At 43.0% G+C, this 25,144-nt stretch overlaps 1 protein-coding gene across 6 annotated transcripts; it reads right to left on the bottom strand.

The window, feature by feature from the left end:
- Positions 1–17,636: 17,636 nt before the first annotated feature.
- Positions 17,637–21,752, bottom strand: LOC120651659 (pentatricopeptide repeat-containing protein At2g44880-like). Of its 6 annotated transcripts, none has more exons than XM_039929231.1 (4): positions 19,874–21,752; positions 19,034–19,194; positions 18,883–18,951; positions 17,637–17,687 (listed from the first exon to the last, which is right to left on the bottom strand). In XM_039929231.1, exon 1 carries the CDS (start codon positions 21,692–21,694, stop codon positions 20,090–20,092), a length of 1,605 nt encoding a protein of 534 aa, XP_039785165.1. In that variant the 5' UTR covers positions 21,695–21,752; the 3' UTR covers positions 17,637–17,687; positions 18,883–18,951; positions 19,034–19,194; positions 19,874–20,089. The 6 variants fall into 6 exon arrangements, with proteins under 6 accessions (XP_039785165.1, XP_039785164.1, XP_039785162.1 ...); XM_039929230.1 differs by lacking the exon at positions 17,637–17,687 and adding an exon at positions 18,102–18,588; XM_039929228.1 differs by lacking the exon at positions 17,637–17,687 and adding an exon at positions 18,102–18,588 and having other exon boundaries at positions 18,883–19,194.
- Between the last annotated feature and the right edge of the window lie 3,392 nt (positions 21,753–25,144).

The raw sequence follows: 25,144 nt of genomic DNA, 5'->3' as shown, positions 1-25,144 counted from the left end.
CCCATCACCAATGATGACTACAAGAACTCTCATGGTCGAGCTTATGACCTCAAAAAATAAAGCACTGCCGGGAGATAGCCCGGATTATCATTTATTTATTTGCCTTCAATAAATGCAAGAGCATGCTCTGGGATAAAGCTTTCCTTCGGGTATTTTTGGTCGCTAACCATTTCAGGTGGAGATTGAAAAGAACGATGGATAGGTGATGCCTACGAACATGAGAGCTACACTGACTGCAACACCTCGATGTGCCATGGTGGAGGAACGACTACAGAAGGAGACTTGAACTCCACACACTTGAGTTTTGTTGCCTAGCAATGCAAACTCCAAGTGTGGGGGAGGTATGTGAGCACCCCGAGTAAGTTCTCTCGTGTTATTTCATATCTAGGTTTGTAAATAGTGTTAGTTCCTGCATCTTGCACCATAAAAAAAGAAAAAAAATAAATATGAGAGGAGTTGCTATGGTAGCAATATTGAGTTCTCATCAACAAAACGCCATGGTAAGTACTCTCAGTGTCCTGCTTTTGACACTAAACAAAGCCCTGCCGGGAGGTCGCCCGAGGATCGCCAGAGTAAGTCTCATGGTGAGATTAATATTTAGTTTGAATAAATTTTAGGGCTCCCTAGTTCTTAAAACTAGCAGAGCCATTATTTTGTTTCCACCATCTCGTTGAATACAGCACCAGGTACAAGTACAAGTGTGGGGGAGATCTCTCAAGATTATCATTGTCATACACATTCGAGATCTCCCACATATGTATTGCACAACATCGTCTGCACCAACATGACAAGAGACAAGGCAAGGACACCAAATTCAGCCAGCCACCTAGTGGTTTGGCTGAATTACCACTACCTTGATCCCCACCTTCTTAAAGAGCGATAGTATGTGCATCCTCTACCTCTCAACTCTCTTGATTCATGAGTTTGAATGGTTTCTATATCTGACTTAGTAAAATCAAACTCAAAATGAATCAGTGTATTTGCCTGCTCTACATGTTTCCTATGGTTGGCTTGCATATGTTTTATTCCATGCTTATCACCTTGATGCTTGTGAACAAAAATCCTTAGAAAAACATGCTTATCTAAGTACTTGACGTTTGAGATATGGTTTGAATTATATGATCTTCGCTCTTTATTGTTTAAGTGCTTGGGAAATTTATTTGAAAATTTGTAAAAACTTTGCAAAGCTCCTCTTTGATATGCCAAAGTCCTACCAAAGTCATATGATGATACTTCTTAAAAACTGTATACACATATGCTGCTTCTTTTTCCATTGAGCTTTGTCAAATTGTTGTGACCCTCGAGAGAAACTTTTGTCATGCTTTCATGATCAAGATTCACGTGCACCATGTACCCCTTGCTATGCTTCTTTGGATAGTTAGCATTGTACCATCCACTCATTCCACAAAATAAATGCTCTACAATATGTGTTGGTCTCTCTCTCCAGTTTTTGTTGAAGAAAAAAAAGAGAGGCATCGGCTATCGAAAAAAAATATGGACACATGAAGGTCCAAGTATTGAAAAAAAGAAGAAGAAAATATGGACACATGAAGGTCCATGAAAAAAAACAAAAAAAAGAGATAGACATGCTCTCTAAAGAATTTATGTATATAGAGAGAGAGATCATACATAAGGAGTTTCCATCTCATCCACCACAATCCATACAAGTGCACATCTTGATCTGATTGTATGACTTGATTTTCCCTTTGGATCCGGTTTTTGACTTTGCAATATATGTTATACAAATATGTCTTATCTTTCATATCCTACCTTGAGCTCGACATATAGCCATCACTAGAAGTAGGATAAGAAGAGGCAAGTCAAATGCCTTGGTGAGGACATATACACATTGAGTGATTCGAGAGAATCAAATGAGGAGCTAAGCAAGGTTTGTTTTGAAAATTTAATGAAAAAAATCCCAAGCTACTTGACATGAGAAGCAGAAGTGATGTGATTCAAGGCCATTCCATGCATCAACTACCCAAGATAGTGTGATAGACACTTCAAAAGTTCACAAGTACAAGGTATGGGTTGGAATATCTCTTATGCTCGCTTTATACCCTTGGAAGTCATGTTCCACCTTAGTCCTTTCTGCTTTACTCGAGGACGAGCAAAGGCTAAGTGTGGGGGTGTTGTTGACGGCTGCTAAGTAGCAAATTTAGGCTGTCAACTCCTGCATAAATACATAAAATATGAACATCAACCTAGTGGTAGGGGTTTATTACTGACTATTTCCACGAGTGTTGGTAAATATTTGTACGCAGGTGAATTAAGGGAGAAAACACACCACAAGAGCAAGGAAACACACTCCTCGATCCAAGGCAAAATGCATCAACCAATTAGAGCGTGCCACTCCACCTCAAATGGATCAAAGGAGGCCCAAATACCAAAGCAAACCGCATTAGGACAGGCCAAGCCACCCATAACTAACATGGGGCCCAGCAAGCAGCCTACCAGACGAAATTGGGGCCGTTTGGCCACACTTTTCGGTCGGCCGACCAATACGGTCGCCCGACCAAAGGTCGGCGCCTCTCGGGCCCATCTTCCATGTGTCGTCTCATTGTGACATATCAAAGGCGGTTCTGATAGGCTCGGGATGAAGTTACCTACTCAAAATATGCTAGGTGGCACAAGGAGAAGAGTTGAAGGCTTGGAGGAAGTCCACTCTCCCAAGTCACCTCCCCCTTGCCACCCTCTATAAATACTAGGTGGGGGCTCATATTTGAGACACACACACACATCCACCAAGTGCAACTCCAAGCCTCCTCTTGGGTTTAGAGTAGTCCTATCTTAGGGAGAGGGTAGAGGTACTCAGGAGGGGCGCCGGTCTTCGGCGCTCTTCTCCATTTTGTACCTCTACGAGAGTGAGAGAGTAGTTCGGGAGAAGTGCCGGGGTGTCGGCTCTCTGCTCCCAGCTTGTACCTCTACGGATGCTACTACATTCTTCGGGTTTAGTAAGTATTCGTGGTTCCTATCTCTAGTTTTATACTTGGTATAGTATATGCTAGTAGTGCTTGTAGTATATGACAAAAATTTCTCTCGAGGGTCGCAACAATTTGACAAAGCTCAATGCAAAAACAAGCAGCATATGTGTATATGGTTTTCAAGAAGTATCATCATATGGCTTTGGTAGGACTTTGGCATATCAAAGAGGAGCTTTGCAAAAGGTTTTCCAAAATTTTTTAAAAAAATTCCCAAGCACTTAAACAATAAAGAGTGAATATCATATCATTTAAACCATATCTCACATGTCAACTACATAGATAAGCATGCTTTCCTAAGGATTTTTGTTCACACACATCAAGGTGATAAGCATGGAATAAAACATATGCAAGCCAACCATAGGAGACATGTAGAGCAAGTGGAACTCACTAATTCATTTTGAGTTTGATTTTACTAAGTCGGATTTAGAAACCATTCAAACTCATGAATCAAGAGAGTTGAGAGAAAGAGGGTGCACATACAATCATTGTTGAAGAAGATGAGGATTAAGGCAATGGGTGATTTAGCCAAACCATTGGATGGCCGGATAACTCTGGTGTCCTTGCCTTGTTCTTTGTCATGTTGGTGCCGATGATGTTGTGCAACACATCTGTGGTAGATCTTGAATGTGTATGACAATGATAATCTTGAGAGATCTCCCCCACACTTGTATCTGGTGTTGTATTCAATGAGATGGTGGAAACAAAATAATGGCTCTGCTGGTTTTAAGAACCAAGGAGCCCTAAAATTTATTCAAACTAAATATTAATCTCACCATGAGACTTACTCTGGCGATCCTCAGGCGACCTCCCAGTAGGGCTTTGTTTGATGTCAAAATCAGGACATTGAGAGTACTTACCATGGTGTTTTGTTGATGAGAACTCAAAATTGTCACCATGGCAACTCCTTTCATTTTTTTTTTGAATTTTATATATAGAGCAAGATGCAGGAACTAACAACAATTCCAAAGCAAGATATGGATTGAAATGAAAGGAACTTCGCGGCACTCACATACCTCCCCCACACTTGGAGTTTGCATTGCTGAGCAATAGAACTTCAAGTGCGTGGAGTTCAAGTCTCCTACTGTAGTCATTCCTCTGTCAAGACACATCGAGGCATTGTAGTCGGTGTAGCTCTCATATTCGTAGGCATCACCTATCCATCATTCTTTTCAATCTCCACCTGAAATGGTTAGCGACCAAAAATACCCGCAGGAAAGATTTATTCTGGAGCATGCTCTTGCTTTTATTGAAGGGAAATAAATAAATGATAATCTGGGCTATCTCCCGGCAGTGCTTTATTTTTGTGGTCATAAGCTCGACCATGAGAACTCTTGTAGCCATCATTGGTGATGGGTCATTGTTTCACCACCAATTGTTGCAGCTCGCCACAAGATTAGTGCCACGGTGCACCCACAAAATCTGCAATGTTTACGATAAACATATACATCTACAACCAACCTCCTGAAAGTTTTGTAGAAGAGGACCATAAGGTGGTTGTAGTCCTCATGTGTGCACGGTGCACTAAGCATGCCTGACTCTGGAGTTGCCTTGAATGAGCATGTAATTTCAAAGATGACGGTCCCATGCTCATCTGTGGAATCCTTTTCATCGAACTCCAGAGTCAGCGCCTCACAAAATTCCATAGCCCATCGATTCTCTATCTGAAGAGATTCATCGTGGGAAATCATAGTTGAATCTCGATCGTGGTCGAGAACAACTATCTCGGGACCAGAGGGAAGAGGCTCAAACTCGCTCAAGAGGGATAATGATCGTTTGTCTTCACAAAAGTGAAGGGTAACTTCCGAGTCGTGCTCTTCGGAAGTAGCAAATTTTGCAACCTCAGAGAGAATGGACTTGGATGGTATGAACGGAGATTCATGCATCATTTCCTTGAGCCGGTTTGGCTCAGGAAAATGCTTCGCCATAGAATTTTCTAAGCAAGAGACAGTGGCAGAAGCGATTTTCCTAAGCTTTTTATCTGATGTGAGAAGTTTTTCAAGTGGGAAGCCTAGGAGAAGATCAAAATCGAGGATATCGAAGATATGGAAATCTATGTTGACCTCGATTGTCTATTACGATCATCACGGCACTTGCGACCCCCCGACATTCGAGGATGTGTCCCGAGGGACAACTCTTTAAGAGCATGTCGGATGATCTTAGCGTAACATTACCCAGAAGAATGTACACTAAGTGCCTTGGCAAAACATTCACCTCCATGATGGGGTTAATGTGGGCTTCTACGGTAACTCCCCTTAAAGAGCAAGGACTTATCATAGAGGGTGAACTAATCCAAATTGCTTCATAAAAGCGTCTCACTCCATCTGACCACTCCTCTCCCATGGCCTCCTTGATAATAGCATTGTTAAGGATATCAGGAGGGGAAAGAGGTACCATAGGCCTAAGAGAAGGTTCTGCCAAGAGATCTCTGGATCGATATGGACAGAAGAAAGTTCCTTCCCAACTTGGGAATTTATGAGATTCGATGTGTATTTATGGGTTCCAGATGGTTCATCCTCGAATTGGGAATGGAACTTCGAGGGTCAAATTTCTTCTTCCTCCGATTTTCCTGGTTCAGGTGAGGGTTCTAGAGCTGAATATGAGGATATGGGAAATGAAGGATTGGATTCAGCTGCTAGAAAGTCCTCGTGGGTCAACTCACACTCCTCTTGGAGAGGATGAGACTCGGCTGACAAGGAGGTACACTCGGTAATATAATCTAGGATTTTATTAACCTCAGTCGGGAACTTATGGAGGGGTACTCCTTCAGTGATGGAGTTGAGAAAATCGGCGGATTCCTTATCGAGACTCTTCTTAAATTTCCAAAGGACTAAAGGACTGAGTGTCGACATGGTAGGGTCGGACTTCAGTAGGAGCGAAAATCTGGCCCAGGCTGCGCCTAAAGTTTCCTTCTCATTCTGCTGAAAGAAGACGATAGAGAATCTCGTCTTCAAGGAGTCCCAGCTGCCCATGGCGGTGTATGTATTAGATGTGTACCATTGCTCTTCCTTCCCTTTAAGAGAGAAGGGAAACAACTTCCAGCGGAGGACATCTTGTTTCATGCTTGTGGAGGCAAAGCGTGAACAAAACTGCTCGAACTCTCGCAGATGGTGGTCTGAGTTCTCGCTACTCAACCTAGAGAAGGAAAGCTCCCAAACCATGGCGATAAGGTCGGGACAAGGTTCATAGCCAGATGTGGAAGAGGATGGTGGCTCATTGAACTCGCCCCTTGAGGTAGAGAGGCTGTGAAAGGATGGCTTCTCCATGGGTAGCGGGGGTAAAGATAGCAGGAAGAAAACTAAAGATGATATGGGATGAATCCCGTAGGGTAGAGAAGCTTTTAAAAGATAGCTCCTCTATGGGTAGCGGGGCTCAAGTAGAAGAAAAGAAAAGCAAAACATACGAGGACGACTAGGTACGAAGAAAGATACAGCAACCGTTTCCCGACAACGGCGCCAAAAAGCTTGTTGGGTATTTTAGCGTCACGAATAAATCCGCAAGCGCATGGATACCGTTGCAGCTTTCACCTCAGAGTATTCCAAGGGTTATTGAATCCACAGGGAACGTGTGTGCACTCTCTTCTATTCTAGTTGCTCCAAGGACACACCAAGATAGGTTGAAGGGAAGAGAGGATTCCTAAGATAGCACTATAGCCGAGTTAAAGGTCGATCTCTCAGGCACCGGCTTACAACTGGTCTGCCAGTCGACTATGGCCAACAGCTCTACGCTATATCTGAATGTGGAGGATTACGAAGGACCAATAGGGCTGTCACCACCAACGGCCTACCTCTACAAACTGTGGGATATAAGGCAAACGAAGGATAACTCTTAGCCTAGACACCATGCCTACGCTACTGATTACTACTGCAGTCTAACTGATCTCACTCAACTACAAGCACTATTAGCATATACTATACCAAGTATAAAACTAGAGATAGAAACCATGAATATTTACTAAACCCAAAGAATATAGCAGCATCCGTAGAGGTACAAGCTGGGAGCAGAGCGCCGACACCCTGGCACATCTCCCGAACTACTCTCTCACTCTCGTAGAGGTACAAAATGGAGAAGAGCACCAAAGACCAGTGCCTCTCCTGAGTACCTCTACCCTCTCCCTACTCTAAAACAACTCTAAACCAAGAGAAGGCTTTATGTGAGCACTTGATGGATGTCTTCATTTGTCCCCACCCCCTCCTCTACTATTTATAATAGGGAGGCAAGGGGTGTTCAGCCGAGAACTCTATCACCTGGAACCGACTTTGGGAGCCAGTGAAGTGCTGCCACACATTAAAGATGAGGCGGTGGGCCCATGAGCTTGGTCGGCCGACCATGGTGGTCGGCCAGCCTGCCCCGGGCTCCAACCGTCCCCAAATTTGGTATTTGGGCTGTCCTGGTGTCCCTTGTCCTATTCCCATGGGTCATGGCCTGTCCTAAGCTCGTTTGCTTGGGTATACATTTCAGCCTAATTCTCAAGCTCTGATTGGTTGCGCCTTTTGCCTAGATCTGTGGAGTGTGTTTCCCTGCTCACGAAGTGTGTTTTCATTCTTATTTCACCTGCACACAAATAATTACCAACACTCGTGGAAATTGTAAGTAATAAACCCCTACCACTATGTTGATGTTTACTTTTTATGTGTTTATGTAGGAATTCATGGCGCAGAATTGATACTTAAGCACCGTCAACAGCTCCATTACCCCCCGGGTAGTTCGATGAGAAGTTACGCCGATCAACCGTCACGGTTGCCGTCCGTGTCGAAGGGGGAAGCCCGCCGTCGAGCGGGGGGAACCAGGCCTTGCCTCCGGCTGAACCCAACCACTTGGCGTCAGCATGTTCTCAAGAACGATCATGGATGGACAGCATCCGTGACTACCTGAAAGAAAAGATCCTTCCCGAGGACGACGCCACCGTGGAATGAATCGCGCGACAGTCCAAACGCTACGCCATGGTAGATGGGGATCTATATCGGCGCGGCACGGATGGGGTTTTTCTCCGGTGCATCTCCCGGGAAGAAGGCGGTGAGCTCCTCACCGACATCCACGAGGGAGAGTGCGAGAGTCACTCATTGTTGACACTGTTTTTTGACACGTGTCAAGGAAGGTGACGATATGAAGGAAAGGCTGTTGATTTGGAAGAAATCAAAACATGCACAGGATAAGGGCCGGCCGATGGGGCTGCAGCTGACGTGCCAGAGGAATATTTCATGAAGATGCTGATCCGCATAATCTGGTGATCGGCCAATGAAAGTTGCCGACGAATCAGAGGGGAAAGAGAAGTCCGAACTCTATGGGAATTCTGATGTTTCGGTTGTAGATTTTTAGAATAGTTTGAATTAGAAAGTCTTTAATTTTTTAGTCAAGTAATGTATTTGGCGTAATCGGCTAGGATTTGTTAGCGTAGGCTATATATATCAGTTGTACGGGATCAGAAAAAGTTGATACACATCCAATACAACAACCCTTTACAATTTCCTTACAATTTACTTTCTTGTCGGCGACTTCGCTATATTCTTTTCGGCGAGTTCTTTCAAGTCGATCAAGGACATCTCACATTCGAGCGACTTGATTTGCTGGTGAGTTTTTGTTTTACCGAGTAAATTTGAGCTTTAGCTACCGGGCGTATCGTTGTAGCTTCGTTCAAATCTATTCAAAAGTTATCGAGTTTATCTAGGCTTTGATCTCGGGCGCATCGCTGTTTTCTCGTCTAGATTTATTCACAATTTACCGATATCGGCTAGATTTGTAGGTTATTCCCTATATTTTTTGGCCATTATCACATTTATCTGCTTAGAAACATAGTAGATCGGCGGTAGAATTTGCAATAATATCTTGTTATTACAAAGGCCGGTTTAGATCTATTTCGGGCGTTATTGAGCAACATCATCTGAGTTACACATTTGTAGCTTAGATCTTGTTATACACGTGTGGTCGGCTCCCATAAGTTGATTCTGTCATTTTCTGCATTGGTAGGCTTGCCGACGCGCTTATTTATCTTGCACCCGTATTTAATATTCTTTTGTCGCTTTCCCTATCGGCAGAGCTTGCCGATACGATTTGTGTGAGAGATATTCGGAATTCCAGCCAATACGCTCTCAGATTTAACTTTTGTTTATCCCTTGTCAATTGCAGGTCAAATTGAGTGGCACGCTTGGTTGACTTTTCGGAACTTGGCGAACACTTACCCTCGGATTCCAGTGTGTTGATTTTTGTGTCAACACGTCTTTTGGCACGCCTGGTGGGACCAGAAGCTTCAACATGACGATAATCGGTGAAATTGATGAAGGCAACTATGTTCCTGTTGAAGAGGACAAGCTCAAAGAAGATCAACAGAAAGAGTATCTTGATGCTGTAGAGAAATACAAGCGTGAATGCCTCAAATCATACATCACTACTAGATCTGGTGTAGTGGTCAAGAAGTTTGACTTTCCATCTTTCCAGCCATCCACAGAGACACAGCGTGAAAACAAGATGACAGATACAATCTACCAAGCTGTGGGGCAAGCCTTCATCAAGAGTGCCACAGTCATGGGTAATACAGTACACAATGCAGTGGTCAAGACCTTTGCGGAAGGCACGTTCCCAGGTTGTGTGGGTCCAAGCTATATACAGCCGGATCAGATGAACTTTGTTCCTCTAGAAACAGCTATGGCAGCAGCTTTGTCGACTCCAAATAGCCGACAAAAACGAGTAACAGTCAAGCATCAACGCAGGCTACTACTGCAACATCAACAACTCCAGCGGCTCCCATTTATTCAACTCCTATACATATTCCTACAGCTGTGCAGGGAGGATCTGTGTCTGGATACCCAAAAGGATGGAATCCAGCTACTGGACTTGGCATGCCGCCTGAATTATTTACTGTATCATCTGCGGCACAGTTTAATGCATCGGCTACTCAGCCGATGACCCCTCAGCAGAGTGTATCGGCGGCATAGCCGACTACACAAAATACATGGAATCCATAGATGGCTACACAATTCAACGCATCGGTGCCACCGCCGATGACCCCACAGCAGCATCTTGCATTACTTCTCCAACCTAAGTCCCCTTCAGAGATTCTGGTCTCAAAATCCCCTCATCAGGGTGGAGTCAACTGGATATTCCATAATCAGATGACTAGAGCGTTACGATATGTTAATGTGCCATACATGGACCCTACGGTTCAACAGTCAGCTAGTCCATCGGCTCCACAGCCGACGACCACTTCCGCGCTGGCGATGTATAAGCAGTCACCCAATCAGATGGCTCAGTAGGCACAGCAAATGGCATTAACAGGACGGCCGATGACCCCCATGTCACCACAACCTACAACAGCAACAAATCCAACGAACATGATTTCTCCTCAACAGATACCAGTAGTTGATCAGCATGTTGATTGGACCTCTATAATAGTTGAAGTAATGAGGGAGCAATTCGGGTTAAGGCCGAAGCAACAGTCTATTATGTACAAGACTCCCTATCCTTCGGCTTATGATCAGATTCCTCTCCCACACAAGTACAAGATGCCTGATTTCACCAAGTTTTCAGGACAGGGAGATGTTTCTACTATGGAACATGTTAACAGATTCCTCCTGCAATTGGGAGAAGCAGTACATGATAGCAGCTGATCAGTACAATTTTTAGCAAAGTTTTGCTCTCGATGATCACAATTCATTCTCATGGTGTCACAGAGGAAATGCACAGTAAGCAAAGAAATGTCTGTACATTGTGAAAGAGCCTCTAGCCTAGTGGTTAGAGCATCAGAGTAGCCAGGTGTGACACCCCGGCCCAGGGCTTAATAGGATTAATAGGATACTCATACCAACAAGTTGCAACTTCTTTTCCGGAAGCCGGTCTCCAAGAACTCCGAGGTTACGCGTGCTTGGCCCGGAATAATTTGGGGATGGGTGACCGACCGGGAAGTGATTCCCGGGTGCGCACGAGTGAGTACAAAGTGTGCAGAAAAGACATGTGTTGGTCTGTGAGGACAGTCTATGTCCTAGAGAGCTGCCAGATGTAAGCAGACCCGGCCTCGGGGAGGCGGGACGTTACATCTGGTATCAGAGCTGAAATGCACCAGGGAGGGTACTAGCATGATTATTTTTAGTGTTTTCAAAATCATAAAATGAGTTTTAGAAAAATATGTTTCTTTGTGCTTAAGGGATTAAGAGAGATTAGTTCGTAAGCCCTATATATATAGTTTGTGTTATATCAGGTGGTTCTATATGATATTAACCAATTTCCAGCACATTACATTTATGTCAAAACTTACTTTCTTACACAACCTTTATTTAATATTGTATCGACGCACCTACGCTAAGGTAAGCAAGGTAAGCATTCTTGGTAGTCTCTTAGAATAGCACACGTGTTTCATACGTGCGCGGGTCCCGTATGATAAGTATACAAGGAGGTGATGAGGCTCCATTCAAATGAACCTGTCGCTATCTGCCGCCTGATATGGAGTGCGGACTTCCCGCCGTGATTGGCCATCTCGTAAGGCAATGTTACGAGATGTAAATCTGTCATGTGATTGGCCATGACCGTGTACCTTGGGACACGTTTACCCTTGGGTGTCCCGTAAGGCGATTTATACGGAAAGTGAATATGTTGCCTCGGTAGCGTATGCAATGCTGTCCATGCAGCGTTGAACGCATGTGCGCCATCTCTATAGTGGATGGTGGTGTATGTGTGAATATGTGGGCAACTGCATATGCGTTACTCATGTGGCGTAGGACACATGAGGGCCGTTCGTGTGTGCTGGCACGAAGGGTCCAGTCGTGGATATATATACATGTGTGTGTGTGTGTGTGTGTGTGTGTGTGTATTATGTGATTTTCTGCAAGTACACTAACAAACAATTGCGTGAGTTAGAACGAGTACAAAACGACTAGATATATAATAGAGAGAGTACGTATGTATGCCACCGAATGTCCACGTATATTGCCATATAATTATGTTGGCAAAATTCTGGCGAGAACGTATAGGACGTGCATGCATGCATTATATCGTGCATACTATTATGTTTTGACTGTTTGTTAGTATTTCCGTATAAATTTCTTTGTACCATGTACATCTTACTTTCGGTAATTTCAGACCTTATGTCGTTAGGGAAGTAGAAAAAATAAATGCGTGTGTTTGAACAAAACCTATCTACTGGTTCAAACAATAGACGTGCGAAGTGAGTCTAGTAGTATGTTCGGTGTTTCTCGTTTCTAAGGTTAGAATCTTTTGACCGATTTTGTCCTCCTTGATAGTTAAAGTAGGAATGTTAACGTTAAATGAAATCCTCGGTTGGTTTTCTTCGTATACCTTTTATCTCGTAATCAGCAAATCTTATCCTATCTGTGACTCAATGACCATTCCAGTTAATCCAAATATCGATGCTTTCTACTATGGATCAATATTCAGTTCAAAATCATATATCCTCATCTCTAGGGATGCCCAACGATAATCCATTCCAGCCCTCCTTGATGACTAAAGACATTCTATTGTTCTTCAAGTATTGATATCCTTTATTCTTAATCATTTTGATTCCTACCCTTAATATGGATTCACTTGCATTCTTGCTCGAATCAATGTGAATAAGTTAAAGATTTTAATCACCTGCATTATAGTCATCTTACATAAATAGGAATGCAATATTGTTGCATTGCATAATCATACATTGTTTAGGTATGGGTCTGACAAGGTGAAACCCGGATGACAGGCTAACTAACGTTATGTGTCCCGTATGTCTACGTAGAACTTTTGATGTTTTTTGAAATCTGAAAAACCTCTTTGAATTTATGCTGCTTGGATTGCTTTCTATGATTTTTCTTTCGTAGCGGTGATTGTCTTTAGAACTATAGTGCCGCGACGAGACCTACTGCCTCGTATGGACGCATATGATTGTGCCACTGGGTGCTCGCTGGCGCTTAAGTACGGAGGGACATGAACTGTTACGACTGTCTTTTTATGCAACCCATAAAATATTTTTCTCTACTTCGTCCTCTTTAAAGGGGTAGGCCCTAGACAAATAATGACGTGAACGGGCTGTTTTAGGTTTGAGTTTCTGGGATAGTAGTACACTAACATGCATGGCAACATATGCATCTTGCATCATGCAGTTCAATTAATAAACAATATCGAGTAAGAATATTCTTGAGAAAAACTTGCTTTGATGCCCTTTCTTTTCAGTTTCCCCGAGTTCATTAAAACTCACTTTGATGTCTGTTCTATCTAGATTCACCACCAAATTGAGAATTTGATTCTTCTCAAAAATCTCCTTGATTTATATTCATTGACAAGCTTAGAACCTCTCTTCTTTGCAAAATTCTACTATGTGCTAACACTGGGATAGTCAACCGATACTGTGCAGCCGACTTTGATGGTGATTGTGTATACATATATTATCTACAGTCATTCACTGCAAAAGCTGAAGCCCTGGAGCTTTTTAGTGTGGAAAAACAATTGATTAGCTCACACCGTGGCACGATTAATCTTCAGTTAGGTAATGACAGTCTGGTTGCTACGCAACTTATGTCTTCCAGAACCATATCGAGCAAGGAATTAGCAAATCAGCTGGCCATATTTATACCATTAAAATCAGCTATATTGATTAATCTAGAAACTAGCACCCACATTGGCCGATCCTTGTCCTTAGTTTATCGATTGTTCTCCTTTACTTCCTCTCCACTTAAATCTCAGGACGAGATTTCTTTAAGGGGGTAGGATTGTAACACCCCAGGGGTTACTACGAAATTAGTAAAACCTAAACGTGCTTAACCCAAAACTAATTGGCTTGACTGTCTGCTGCTCGTCGTCGCCGTGGTCAAGTTGGCCACGAATGCCGCCCGCACGCGTTGTGCGCGACGTGTGTCCCGTGCCCATCCTGCCGCGCCCTTAGCCCTTCGCCCAGGTGCCTCACTCCCTCCTCTCCTTCCCAGACCACGCCGGCCTCTCTTGCTCGCGCCCGAGCTCCACCATCGGCTGCCATGGCCACCGAGATCCACTTGGCGGTGAAATCCCACTTCCGGTCATCATCTTCGACAACCAAAGGCTACAATCGACTTCCCTCGACTCGCTGAAGCTCATGCTCTCCTCGTTCCATCGCGTTCCGCGAGTTTCCGCGCTCGTTCCCGAGCCATGCCGCCGCCGGCATGCTACTGCTCGCCGCGAGCCACGTGCACGCGCCCCTGCGCTGGGCCGCCGAGCACCCCCACTCCGCCCGGCCTTGCTGAATCCTTCCATGGCCGCCCCATCGTCCTCCCTCGCTGGAGCGCCGCCGCACGCCGCCATCACCGCCGCCGAGGTGCTTCTACCGCCGCCGGCGCCTCTCCGGTCGCCCCCAACCCCAACCAAGCCCACCTACAGGTAGTCCTCGTCGCCCTCATGCTCCTCCACCCCTCCCTCGCCGCCAGCAAGCCCTTCCATGGCCGGAATCGCCGTTCCCCTTTCTCCCCTGCTTCAAAATCGCGACCAGGGACCTTGTGCGACAATTGAAACAAGTTCAGGGGCCTATCTGCACAACCGTAGACTCATATGAATAGTGCTGCGAAGGGTTATTTTGCAATAAATTGGCTGAAACTTTGAAAAATCATAGTAAATCATAGACAAATCAGAAAAATGCAAACTAAAATTTGTTGGATTTCTTGTTCTAAGATCTACAAATTTTCTTAAAGGTTGATCTTCAGTTTCTAACCAGTTTTTGCTCTAGTTTAAATATTAGTTTAAGTGGTTGTAAACTTTGAAAATGCATAGTAAATCATTGAAAAATCATAAAATAGAAAATAAAGATGTTTTGGAATCCTTGTGATTAGATCTATGCAATGAACCTATAATATGACATGTGTTGGTAGAAAAATATTGTCCTAGAATTTTATTCATGCTTGTTAGGGATAAAATCATATATGTAGTTATGTTGCTCCTTTTTGCTGTGAAATTTTTATGGTAGATTAATCATGTGATGTATGTGATGTGGTAAAAGTTTCAGATTTATTAGTGCACGTGTGCATGAGTTATTGATTTAACTTGGTTAGTGTTTAATAAATAGTTTATGAGTAATAGGAATATGCATAAATCATTATGCTTGCTCATAAATCATGAAAACTTCATGCTAGGGTTGTTTTCTATTGTTTTATCACTAGTAAATATTTTATGTTCGGAACATATAGGTTGCTAATCAAAAATAATTTTTATTAGTAGTTAGGCATGTTCAATTAGAAATAATAGTTTCTTTACATATAAGATCATGATAAATTTATGTAAAATACTTTGTTAAGTATAATTACAGGATATAATCAGTAAGAATTAGTTTGTGCTATTAAATTGTACTCGTGCAACTTATTTTGTTCCTAGCATGTGTAATTTATCTTGTTTTGTGCCATGTAAATATAACATTAGGTGTCACACTTAAATACACACCACCTTGGTTCTTTAGGTAGTTACTAATGCTTGGTTCTCTGTAAACGAGTGTCCAATGAGATAAGTTCAGAAGAGAGTAATTATCATGTTAAGTATCACTTTTACCACCTAATAAATTTCACCTATGTTACTGTAGTTTAAGTCTTACATGTTTGTAACTAAAGGTATTTAATGTATATAGATGATGAAATTAACATGTGGTAGACTTCTTATTCTTGTGACGATATCCATGGTGCCTTGTTAGCTTTAATCACTAGGGCAAGTAACTTCATAAGGCAAATCTCAAGGATGAACTAGTCCTTCGAGTGAGGATGAGTGATCAACCTTAGTACGATGTGTACCTTACTTCTTTACGACAACGTACCACGCATTACTTTCTAGTCGTCCTTAGAATATGTGCTTATGCCTCTTTTGTGCATGCATGTGCATCTATGCATATCATTTAGGTACGAGGGTAGATCAGTTGAAGGACGATTGGAACATAAAGATGGAGAAAACTCCAAAAGATGGTGTGTTAGTTTCTATCTAGAAGGTGGTCGATTATCTATCATGAAGCTCCAACCTACTAACTTATAGTGATACTTTACTCCCAGGCAAGCCCCGGTGCACATCCTATTATTTGAAATTATGACACCTATATATGTATTTATTACTTGTGCATTACATTTCATGAGTTGATTGGAACCCTAGTTGCATGATCCCTAGGTTTCCTTGAATTATACTAGCATGTATAGGACGATAGAAATGCTATGTTTAATACTTCTCGATAGAAGTCGAGTGACTTTTTGCACTCGCGAGATATAGGATACTTAGAAGTCGAGTAATTTCCGGTTACTCGCGAGATATAGGTTATATACTTATATACAGTACCTGAGTTGTTGAAATTGACATGGAAATATGAGACCGGGCGGGGAATGATGATGATGTATAGGTATGGCAGCAAGACATGGTTCTTGGGTGTCTTAGCCCCGTCCGAGTCGATTGAGGACCATACCGTTGTTGGCCCTGCTGATCATGTTTGAATTATACTAACCGCATACCGGGAGTAGGAGGTAGTCGAAACCGGTAAGCCGAGTACTGCTTTGCTTCGAAAGTACAGAAACCCGCACCCAACTCCTAGGGCGAGTCGAGTGGCCGCGGAGAAAGGGGTCGCATATGTTTACTTTTGATGGTCTCATGTAGGGCTCGGCTGACTATATGTCGTTGGGCTGGTTCCTGTAGTTCGAGGCCGGGGAGGGGAAAGGTTGGTGTGTGGGGTCCGATGGGGCTTTTGCGTGCCGTGTTGGTTAGGTCCACCTTGCAAGGTTAAATCGGATCGATTTGCCGTCAGTCGCTCTCGGACATGAGCACCTTGATCTCCGAGTCACATCGTAGTAAGGAAATAAAACAAAACGAGTTGATAAATTCTGATGTTATCTAATTAATTATGTTTCCACCTTGGTTGCTATAGATATGCAAATCATAGATGTTTAGCCAATTTATTGTTATAATTTGGAGTTAAAATTTTGAAGTTAAGGATCTATTTTAGATGTTTTTTGGGCAAAACAAACCCACCAGCCAAAAGCCTTGCATGTCTAGATAATGGGCTAAGTATACCCTTAGTCGGGTAAGTCTTGCTGAGTATTAGTATACTCAGGATTTGTTGTTTACCCTGTTTCAGATATAGGAGCTAACCCGGATTCACATTGGGCTCGATGTGACGTCCTCACGTCTCCGTGATTATCGTTTTATTTCAATTTATTTCAGTTGGTTTCTAATGAAAATCTTCCTTATGTTAGACTCTCTCTACCGTTGCTGTTATCTATTATATGAACTTTAATTTGTAAATACCTTAATATTGTTTACTATTTTGTAAAATTGTATCATGCTGGTACCGTCTGCGCTCGCCGTCGCGCGAGACTGCTGGTGTGTTTCGATCGGCCTGTGGGTTGAAAATAGGCTATCAAGTTACACTTAATTAAGCTAATGAAGGGGGTGAGTATGTGACACCACGGCCCAGGGCTTAATAGGATTAATAGGATACTCATACCAACAAATTGCAACTTCTTTTCCGGAAGCCGGTCTCCAAGAACTCCGAGGTTAAGCGTGCTTGGCCCGGAGCAATTTGGGGATGGGTGACCGACCGGGAAGTGATTCCTGGGTGCGCATGAGTGAGGACAAAGTGTGCAGAAAAGACATGTGTTGGTCTGTGAGGACAGTCTATGTCCTAGAGAGCTGCCAGATGTAAGCGGGCCCGGCCTCGGGGAGGCGGGACGTTACACCAGGCCTAGGTTTGAATCCTCATGGGAGCAAATTCACAAAGCTTGTTTTAAAAAAATCCAAATATCCCTACATTGTTCATGAGGAGGGAGATATGTCAGCTATATTCGAGACCATAACTGTTATCTGGAAAGAATCAATGTTATTTGGAAGTGGAACATCGTGCTTGTGCTAGTTACAAACTGGAAGCATCTATGCCACATGTTTGATATTTTGTGTGTTGTTTAATCCTAGGACTGGCCTGGTTGATACCATAATGCACAACTAGTTGGTTGTGCACATGAATTTCCTTTTTGCCAAAACGTAGGTGATTGGAGGGATAGGACCAAAGACAATGTGCACCAATCCTTTTCTTTAGTGCCTATTTGGAACAAAAGGTATACAAAAAAGAGGAACTGGCAAAAACACAGGAAAAAAAGGGAAGGAATGGAGTGGTAAAACAGAAGATTATAAGAAAAAAAATAAAACAATGCAAAGAGCCTGGAATGCAGTAATCCCATGATATTGGAAACATAAAATATAGTAATAGTAAAAGGACATCAGCAGCAACGATTAATCAACTAACAAATATAAGTATGATTACTATGGTATTTTTTTCCTCCGATATACCTCTTATATGTGGGAGCTAGGGTCCATGAACTTGGTCTGTCCATTCCATCATGTTCTTAACTTTATATTCTCTCCTATCCTTCTCATTCTCATCTGGACATTCTTGTTGCTCTAAAATCTCTCGCATTGCACCCGCTAGCTCTGCCTCTCTCAGATCCCAGGGAGCAAGAAGCAAAACACATCAAGAAGGTTCTGATTGAGAAGGGGTAAGCGGATGCACGTTGTTGGGGCGCGGAAAGAGGCCCTGTCGAAGCTGGCGGTGGCGAGGCACTCTTCCTAGAGACAGTAAATGATCTTTTCGGGCAGCTTCAGTTTTGAATCAACCTGGGCATGCCGTTGAAGCGGATGGTGTTGCCTCAGGCTTTACCAGAAGGAGAGAAAACAAGGGATAAGAGTAGATTTTTATTTTCCTGAGAAATCATGTAGGAGACAGTAAACCACAGGAATGGAACCCCTGTTTCCTTCATTCCAAACAAGTAAAGTGCTGTTTTTTCTTTGGATTGGGGATTCCTGTACTTTTCCTCCAAAAATACTTTACTCTAATCTAAACAAGGCCTTATATTCAGTGTGCAGTGCAGTAAATAGAGTGATCGAATTCTAAAATAATTAGAAAGTGGACTTGAAAAAACAATAGCAGAAGAAATAGATATACTACCAGAGATGTCAAGTTCTGTGCAGGATCACTGAAACTTTGATGTTTCAGGTAGAGAGTTGCAAAACAGATCTGCGATTTCCAACAGAGACAAAGTCAGCAATAGTACATGAATCAGGACTACGGGTAACAAGAATGGACAGAATTTGAGTACATCTGCAATAATTCTAACTCGACAGCGATGTGAGTTAACCCAATGTGAAGTTTTTCGCATCAGACGCTTGCAAACATCAGCTGTGAAATTATAACGATTCTCCTCAGTCCCCAATCGAATGAGAGCACCAAAATGATAGTAAATGCAAGTCCTCCATGAAACTGCTTAATTCAGAGTGTAGAATATCAGCGGTAACTCGGCTAAACCTTCATCTGATGTAGCCATAATTTGATAATGATATGCCAATTCAGAAAATAAAGAATGATGTGTATGCTAAGTATTCCACAATGCAAGCAAGAAGAACCGAAGGTCAGGCTATTTCCATAAATATTGCACATTCAAATATCTGTTATCAATGAACTAGTGATCTTTTTCTCAAAGCAGATGATTGTCTTACTTCCAGATCCAAACCTGTGGCAAACAGCCCAGACTAGAGACCATCGAACACAAACCACCCACAGGCTACAAAGAAGAATCTTTTGTACCACTAGAATCTGATCAGTAGAATCCAAAAAAAGAACAAGCAGGTTTCTGCTCTATCTCAATGATGTCATATCCCTCCCTCCCTCCCTCCCCCCCCCCCCCCCCCTCCCTCCCCCCCTCCCTCCCTCGAAACGGCTCAATGATGTCATATCATTCTCAAAGTGGCTGAACATAGAGAATTTAAGGAATGGATGGCATGGAAGTTGGAGTTTGCATGAAGCTAAAACTGTTTCATACAAGAGGAAGGTGTAGTTTGCATGAAGCTGCAACTGTTTCATACAAGAGTGACTAATCAAAATACAGAAAATAAAGAACATAAAAACTCAGAATAAAAGGATGCCAGGAAAGACAACATACCGAAAGCAGTTCCACCATTATATACTCCATTAGAGTTACCATTCCTTTATTCATATAGGAATCATGAACCATATTGGTTTTCTGGATCATGGCGTAGCAATATGCAGCATCTGCTACCATAGTTTCCAATAGACAGTCATAAAGTTGAACCCCTAGAGAGAATATTTCATACAAATGCTTGGTTAGTCTCCTCTCCTACGATGTCAGCACAACGATTTACTCAATAAAAAGTCTGGTGAAATCAAAATCCTCTGTGGGAACTCCCATATGCAATTGAAGGCACCCAGAAATTTCACATATGACCACCCACTCGGGATGAGCCTTGTCCCCAGAAATAAACTCCGAAACACTGGTCTCAATCTCAACAAGACTGCATCCAGCCTCTTTTTTACCCCCAAGCTTATGTATCTCATCTTTCATGTTCAGCGCATCATGCCACATCTTCTTTGCAGCATATAGATTTCTCATGATTATGTAATTCCCAATGTTCCTTGGCTCCATCTCAACCGCTCTCTTCATAACACTCTCTGCCATATCTACAGCACCATGGCATGCACAAGCAAAGAGCAGTGAGCTTAAAACTATGCCATTGGGTCCAGAGGGCATTTTTTCAATCAACCCCATGGCTTCACTCAAATACCCACAGCGTCCTAGAAGGTCCACCATGCATCCGTAATGCTCTACCTTTTTTCTGATCCCTAGCACCTCCATTTCCTGAAAAAACTGCTTACCTTCGTCCACAAGTCCCCCATGGCTACAAGCTGACAGAACTCCAATCATGGTCACACTATTAGGGGAGATCCCATTTCTTCGCATTTCCTCAAACAAACCAAGAGCCTCTCTAGGATAGCCATTTACTGCAAGACCATTTATTATAGCATTCCAACATGTAACTTCCTTAGGCTTCAATCGGTTAAACACTTGCCTAGCTTCATCTGTATTTCCACATTTCGAATACATGTCGATTAGCGCTGTGGCGACATTAGCCCTCCGGTCCAATCCCTTTCTTCTAGCAAACTCGTGTACCCACCGTCCAAGGTCCATAGCACCAGTATCAGTGATTGCAGGGATAACACTTACAAGTGTCACTTCATTTGGCTCAAATGGACATGATTGAGACTGCAATTCTCTAAAAAGATTCAATGCCTTCCCAGACTCCTGGTTCTGGCAGTAGCCCCTGATCATCACATTCCAAGAGTGCAAATTCCGACTTCGTGGCATCGCATCAAACAACTCCCTAGCGGCCTCCATATTCCCAGCCATGCAATAACCATGCATCAAGCAAGTCCGAGAAACAACGTTCCTCTCCGGCATCGCATCAAAAACCTTCTGTGCCGAGGGGACATCACCGACCTTCACAAACCCATCAATCATGGCATTATAAGCTGGGGTATCCTTTTCCGGCATCAACGAGAAGATCTCTTCAGCCGACCTCATATCTCCGCTCCTGGCATACCCGACCATGATGGCCGTCCAGGAAGGCAGCGTCCGGCGCGGCATTGCATCGAACACAACGTGCGCAGAGGCCAGGTCGCCGGCCTTGGAGTAGAAGTCAACGAGAGCCGTTGAGGCGTAGACGCAGGAGGAGAAACCGAACTTGATGACCCTGGCGTGGAGCTTCTGGCCCTCGATCGAGCTCCTGCGCCCCAAGGCCGCTGCGGCTTCGGCGGCGGCTACCTTGAGGAGCAAAGGGAAGGTATACTCGTCCAGTGCCAGTGGCGAGACGGGCCGGCGGTTCAGGCCGGAGGACGCGACGGCGAAGGTGCGGCGGCAGCGGCAGAGCAATGCGGTCGAGATGTAGCTGCGCTTGGAGGGAAGCATCGTACGCGGCGCGTTCGTGTTCGGCGACGCCGCGCCGCGGGCGCCGTGAAAGCGAGGAACGAAGAAAGTTATGGGCTCCGGTGACCGTTCGAGGAAATGTTATGGGCCGAAGAGGACTGAGTTGTTGGGTCCGCCCCCTCCGTGACAGGTTCGGCCCAATCGGCTACATCACCGCGCTGTGCCAGAAGAGGTCCATTAAAAAATCTATTTTGTTTCCATATAGATTTTGCTAGCAAATAAGTCTGTGCCGGGCGGCTGAAGGTGGTGAGCGACCAGGCCCGGCCCCAAAACGTAGGGGCCTCCCAAGGTAACATATATAGTATACTTGTAAATGGGCACCGACAAATAAGAAGCAACGCTAGAAGGCCTACAAGCTAATCACGTAGTCATGCTTGTCTAATTGGCAATTGCGTACCACGCTAGCCGACTCATCGATTCCTTGAATTTTCATTGTCGTTGTTCATTCACTCACCCTGATTAGATTCCAATCTCACTGCCCGTAACTCGTAAAATCATCTGATAGACTGATACTAGCCCCTTCATTGATCCTTCGTCTTTGAAGTCAGAATTCATCTGTTAGCATCTACCCTCTATATCTACGTTTGATAATCTTTTTGAAAATTTCAGAGCCCTCATGTCATCTAGAAGACACCCATCAAAGTTAAAACTATTGAAGAATTATTTCAGGTCTGTAATATCTCAAAAAATGTTAAATCGTTTGGCCACTTTATGCATTGAGAATAAATTATTGGTAGATCAACACTAATGCCATCATCGATGATTTCGCATTGAGAAATGCTAAAAGAAATTTTAAGCTAATATGTATAAATTGTATGATATAAATGTTGCTTTGGACACTTTAAAGTGTTTTTGACTACTACTGTTATTGTTATTATTAGTTCATAGTATTGTTAGGGGGCCTCTCTTTTTAGTTACGCCCCGGGCCACCAAAAACTCAGGACCGGGCCTGTGAGCGATGCGCTGTGTGCGGAAACCATGCATGTATAGCAGCGCTTCAGGCAGCAGTGGTCTATGGCATGCAGAATATTGTGGTGGAAACTGAGTCCCAGACATTGGTGAAGCCGCTGCAAATGTGCGAGTATGATTTGGCCCTAGGTGGTGTGCTGTTTAGGGAGACAAAGTTTATCTTGTCAACCTCGTTTAATTCTTCGTCGGTTATTCATGGATATCGTTCCTCGCAAAAAAAAAATCATGGATATCGTTCTTGTAATATGCATCCCCTCCAGCTTTTGTAAACAATTTATCGGTCAGTGACTATGCGACCACATGAATAAAGTAGCGAGCGTTGCCATAAAAAAAGCCTATATAAATATATTGGTTACCGTATAGTAATTGTATAAAATATGACACATTATACAGTATATACAATTTGTAATAATATTTTTTATATAATTAAAAGGGTAATAACCTAGTATGTGTCGGTCAAAGATTTTAACTATTCATATTTTACTGGTCAAACACTAATTAATCTATAAAACATATATAGTTGGTTCTCACTAAATATCATTAATTCTGATTTATCTGCAACTACAAGAAGCCACATCGTCATTTTTGTTTCAACCGTTAGATCGTCGGTAGATATCTAGATCCTTCCATACATTGTGTCGCCACGTCACCCACATTTAATTAATCATGCAATGCTCTCTCTCCCTAATACGGAGTCTGTTCACATTCTCACTCCTTGCAATTGAACTGATGCATTAGAAAACCATAATTCCCACTCCATGCAATTGATGCATCAAAAACTGCTAGACAATTGAACAGCCCACTAATGAGTGATGATGGTATTTGTATTCATTCATGCATATATAGGGGGTAAGTTTTGGTCCAATTTCTTCTTTCTTTCTAACCTTTGTACCAAAAATATTAATGTCAATAGTAGAGTCCGTTTCTTCTAAAAGAATCAAAGTATATATGTTATCTTAAACTTGGATCATTTTATAAATAGTTTAGACTTTACTAGATTGATTAAGAGCACCCTTAGGCTGTATTTAGATGGTGAAAAAGTTTGTGTTTTTGGTACTGTAGCACATTTCTTTGTTATTTAATATTAATGTCCAATTATGAATTAATTAGTGTCATTAGATTCATCGCGTATGAATCAGTTAGACTGTGCAATTAGTTGTTTTTTCAACTACATTTAATGCTTCATATATGTGTCCGAAGATTTGATGTGATTGGTACTATGCAAACTTTTTTGGGAACTAAACAGAGCCTTAGTTGGTCAAAAATCTTTTGCATCATTTGTCATAATTTACCGAAAATCTCTCTTAAATCTTGTAGCAACCCGCGGAGAAATCACCTAGTTACATATCCTTTTGGCCCCTTAGCATAATATACGGCCTGGTTTCCGATTTTCTGTTCGTTTTTTATCTATAGACACAACACATTATGGGGGCCATCAGGAAAGTCAATGACGAACCAGGAAACCGTTCTCGTGGAGACAGGGGGTCGGAAAGAAAAAATTGAAAATTGAAAAGCGAACTAGAAATCACTTTGTGTGATGCGATAGTTATATTTCTATATTGTCATGATAAAAAAATACTCTATGTGGATCACACAAACACCAAAACAAATCTTGCGTGCTTACTGCTCGGTCTCCTTGCATTGTGTGAATCCATTATTGTTTTTCGCAAACGTGCATGAACACATATTTTATTAAGAGGAAAGCAATACGATTGTTATAAATCTTAATAAACAGAGGCTATTAAGGCGGAAACATAACCACCACCAAGTAAGTGGCAAGTGACCCAAAGAACAAACAAGAATAGCAAGAAAAATGGGGAAACACAGATGACTCCGCAAACCTAGATCCTGCAGTACATTGTGTCGCCACGTCACTCATATTTAATTAATCATGCAATGCTCTCTCTCCCTAATACAGAGTCTGATCCTACTAAAAGATACTGCAACTGCAATGCCAAGGTGGCAAAGTATCCACCCGACCCACCAAGGTGGTAGGATCCGATCACCAATACAACGGCGCAGCAAAGTATCCGTCTGAGTAGAACGGCAGCAAAGTATCCGCCAACATGATGAAGACATCAACACCAACAATACATTCCCACCACCTGGCCCTATTACTCGAGCTCGTGTCCGTCAACTCAATCATCAAGAATGATGGAGAGGATAAAAAGGGGATCGGATTCGCGTGGGCTGGTTTCGAACAGCAGGACAGTAGCAACTTATGACAATGATCAAGACTTCATTCGGACTCCGATTGGGACGTTCAAGTACTTCACGGAAATCTTATGAAGTCCTCTTTCAAACGAAACCTGCCTCATGATGATACCTGTTCTGAGTTGGGCGCAGTCGTCATTTCCATACAGAAGGGTTTTCTGTCCATGGTGCTGCGCCACTCTATTTTGGCCCAATGGGCCGTGTATCCAGTTGAGCCCACTTTGGGAGCGTCCTAGGGTTGGAGGTTGT

Source organism: Panicum virgatum, chromosome 9K, assembly GCF_016808335.1.
Source record: "Panicum virgatum strain AP13 chromosome 9K, P.virgatum_v5, whole genome shotgun sequence".
Lineage (NCBI taxonomy): Eukaryota > Viridiplantae > Streptophyta > Magnoliopsida > Poales > Poaceae > Panicum > Panicum virgatum.
The sequence above is the reverse complement of the archived record's forward strand: the minus strand, read 5'-3'. Positions and strand labels throughout refer to the sequence as shown.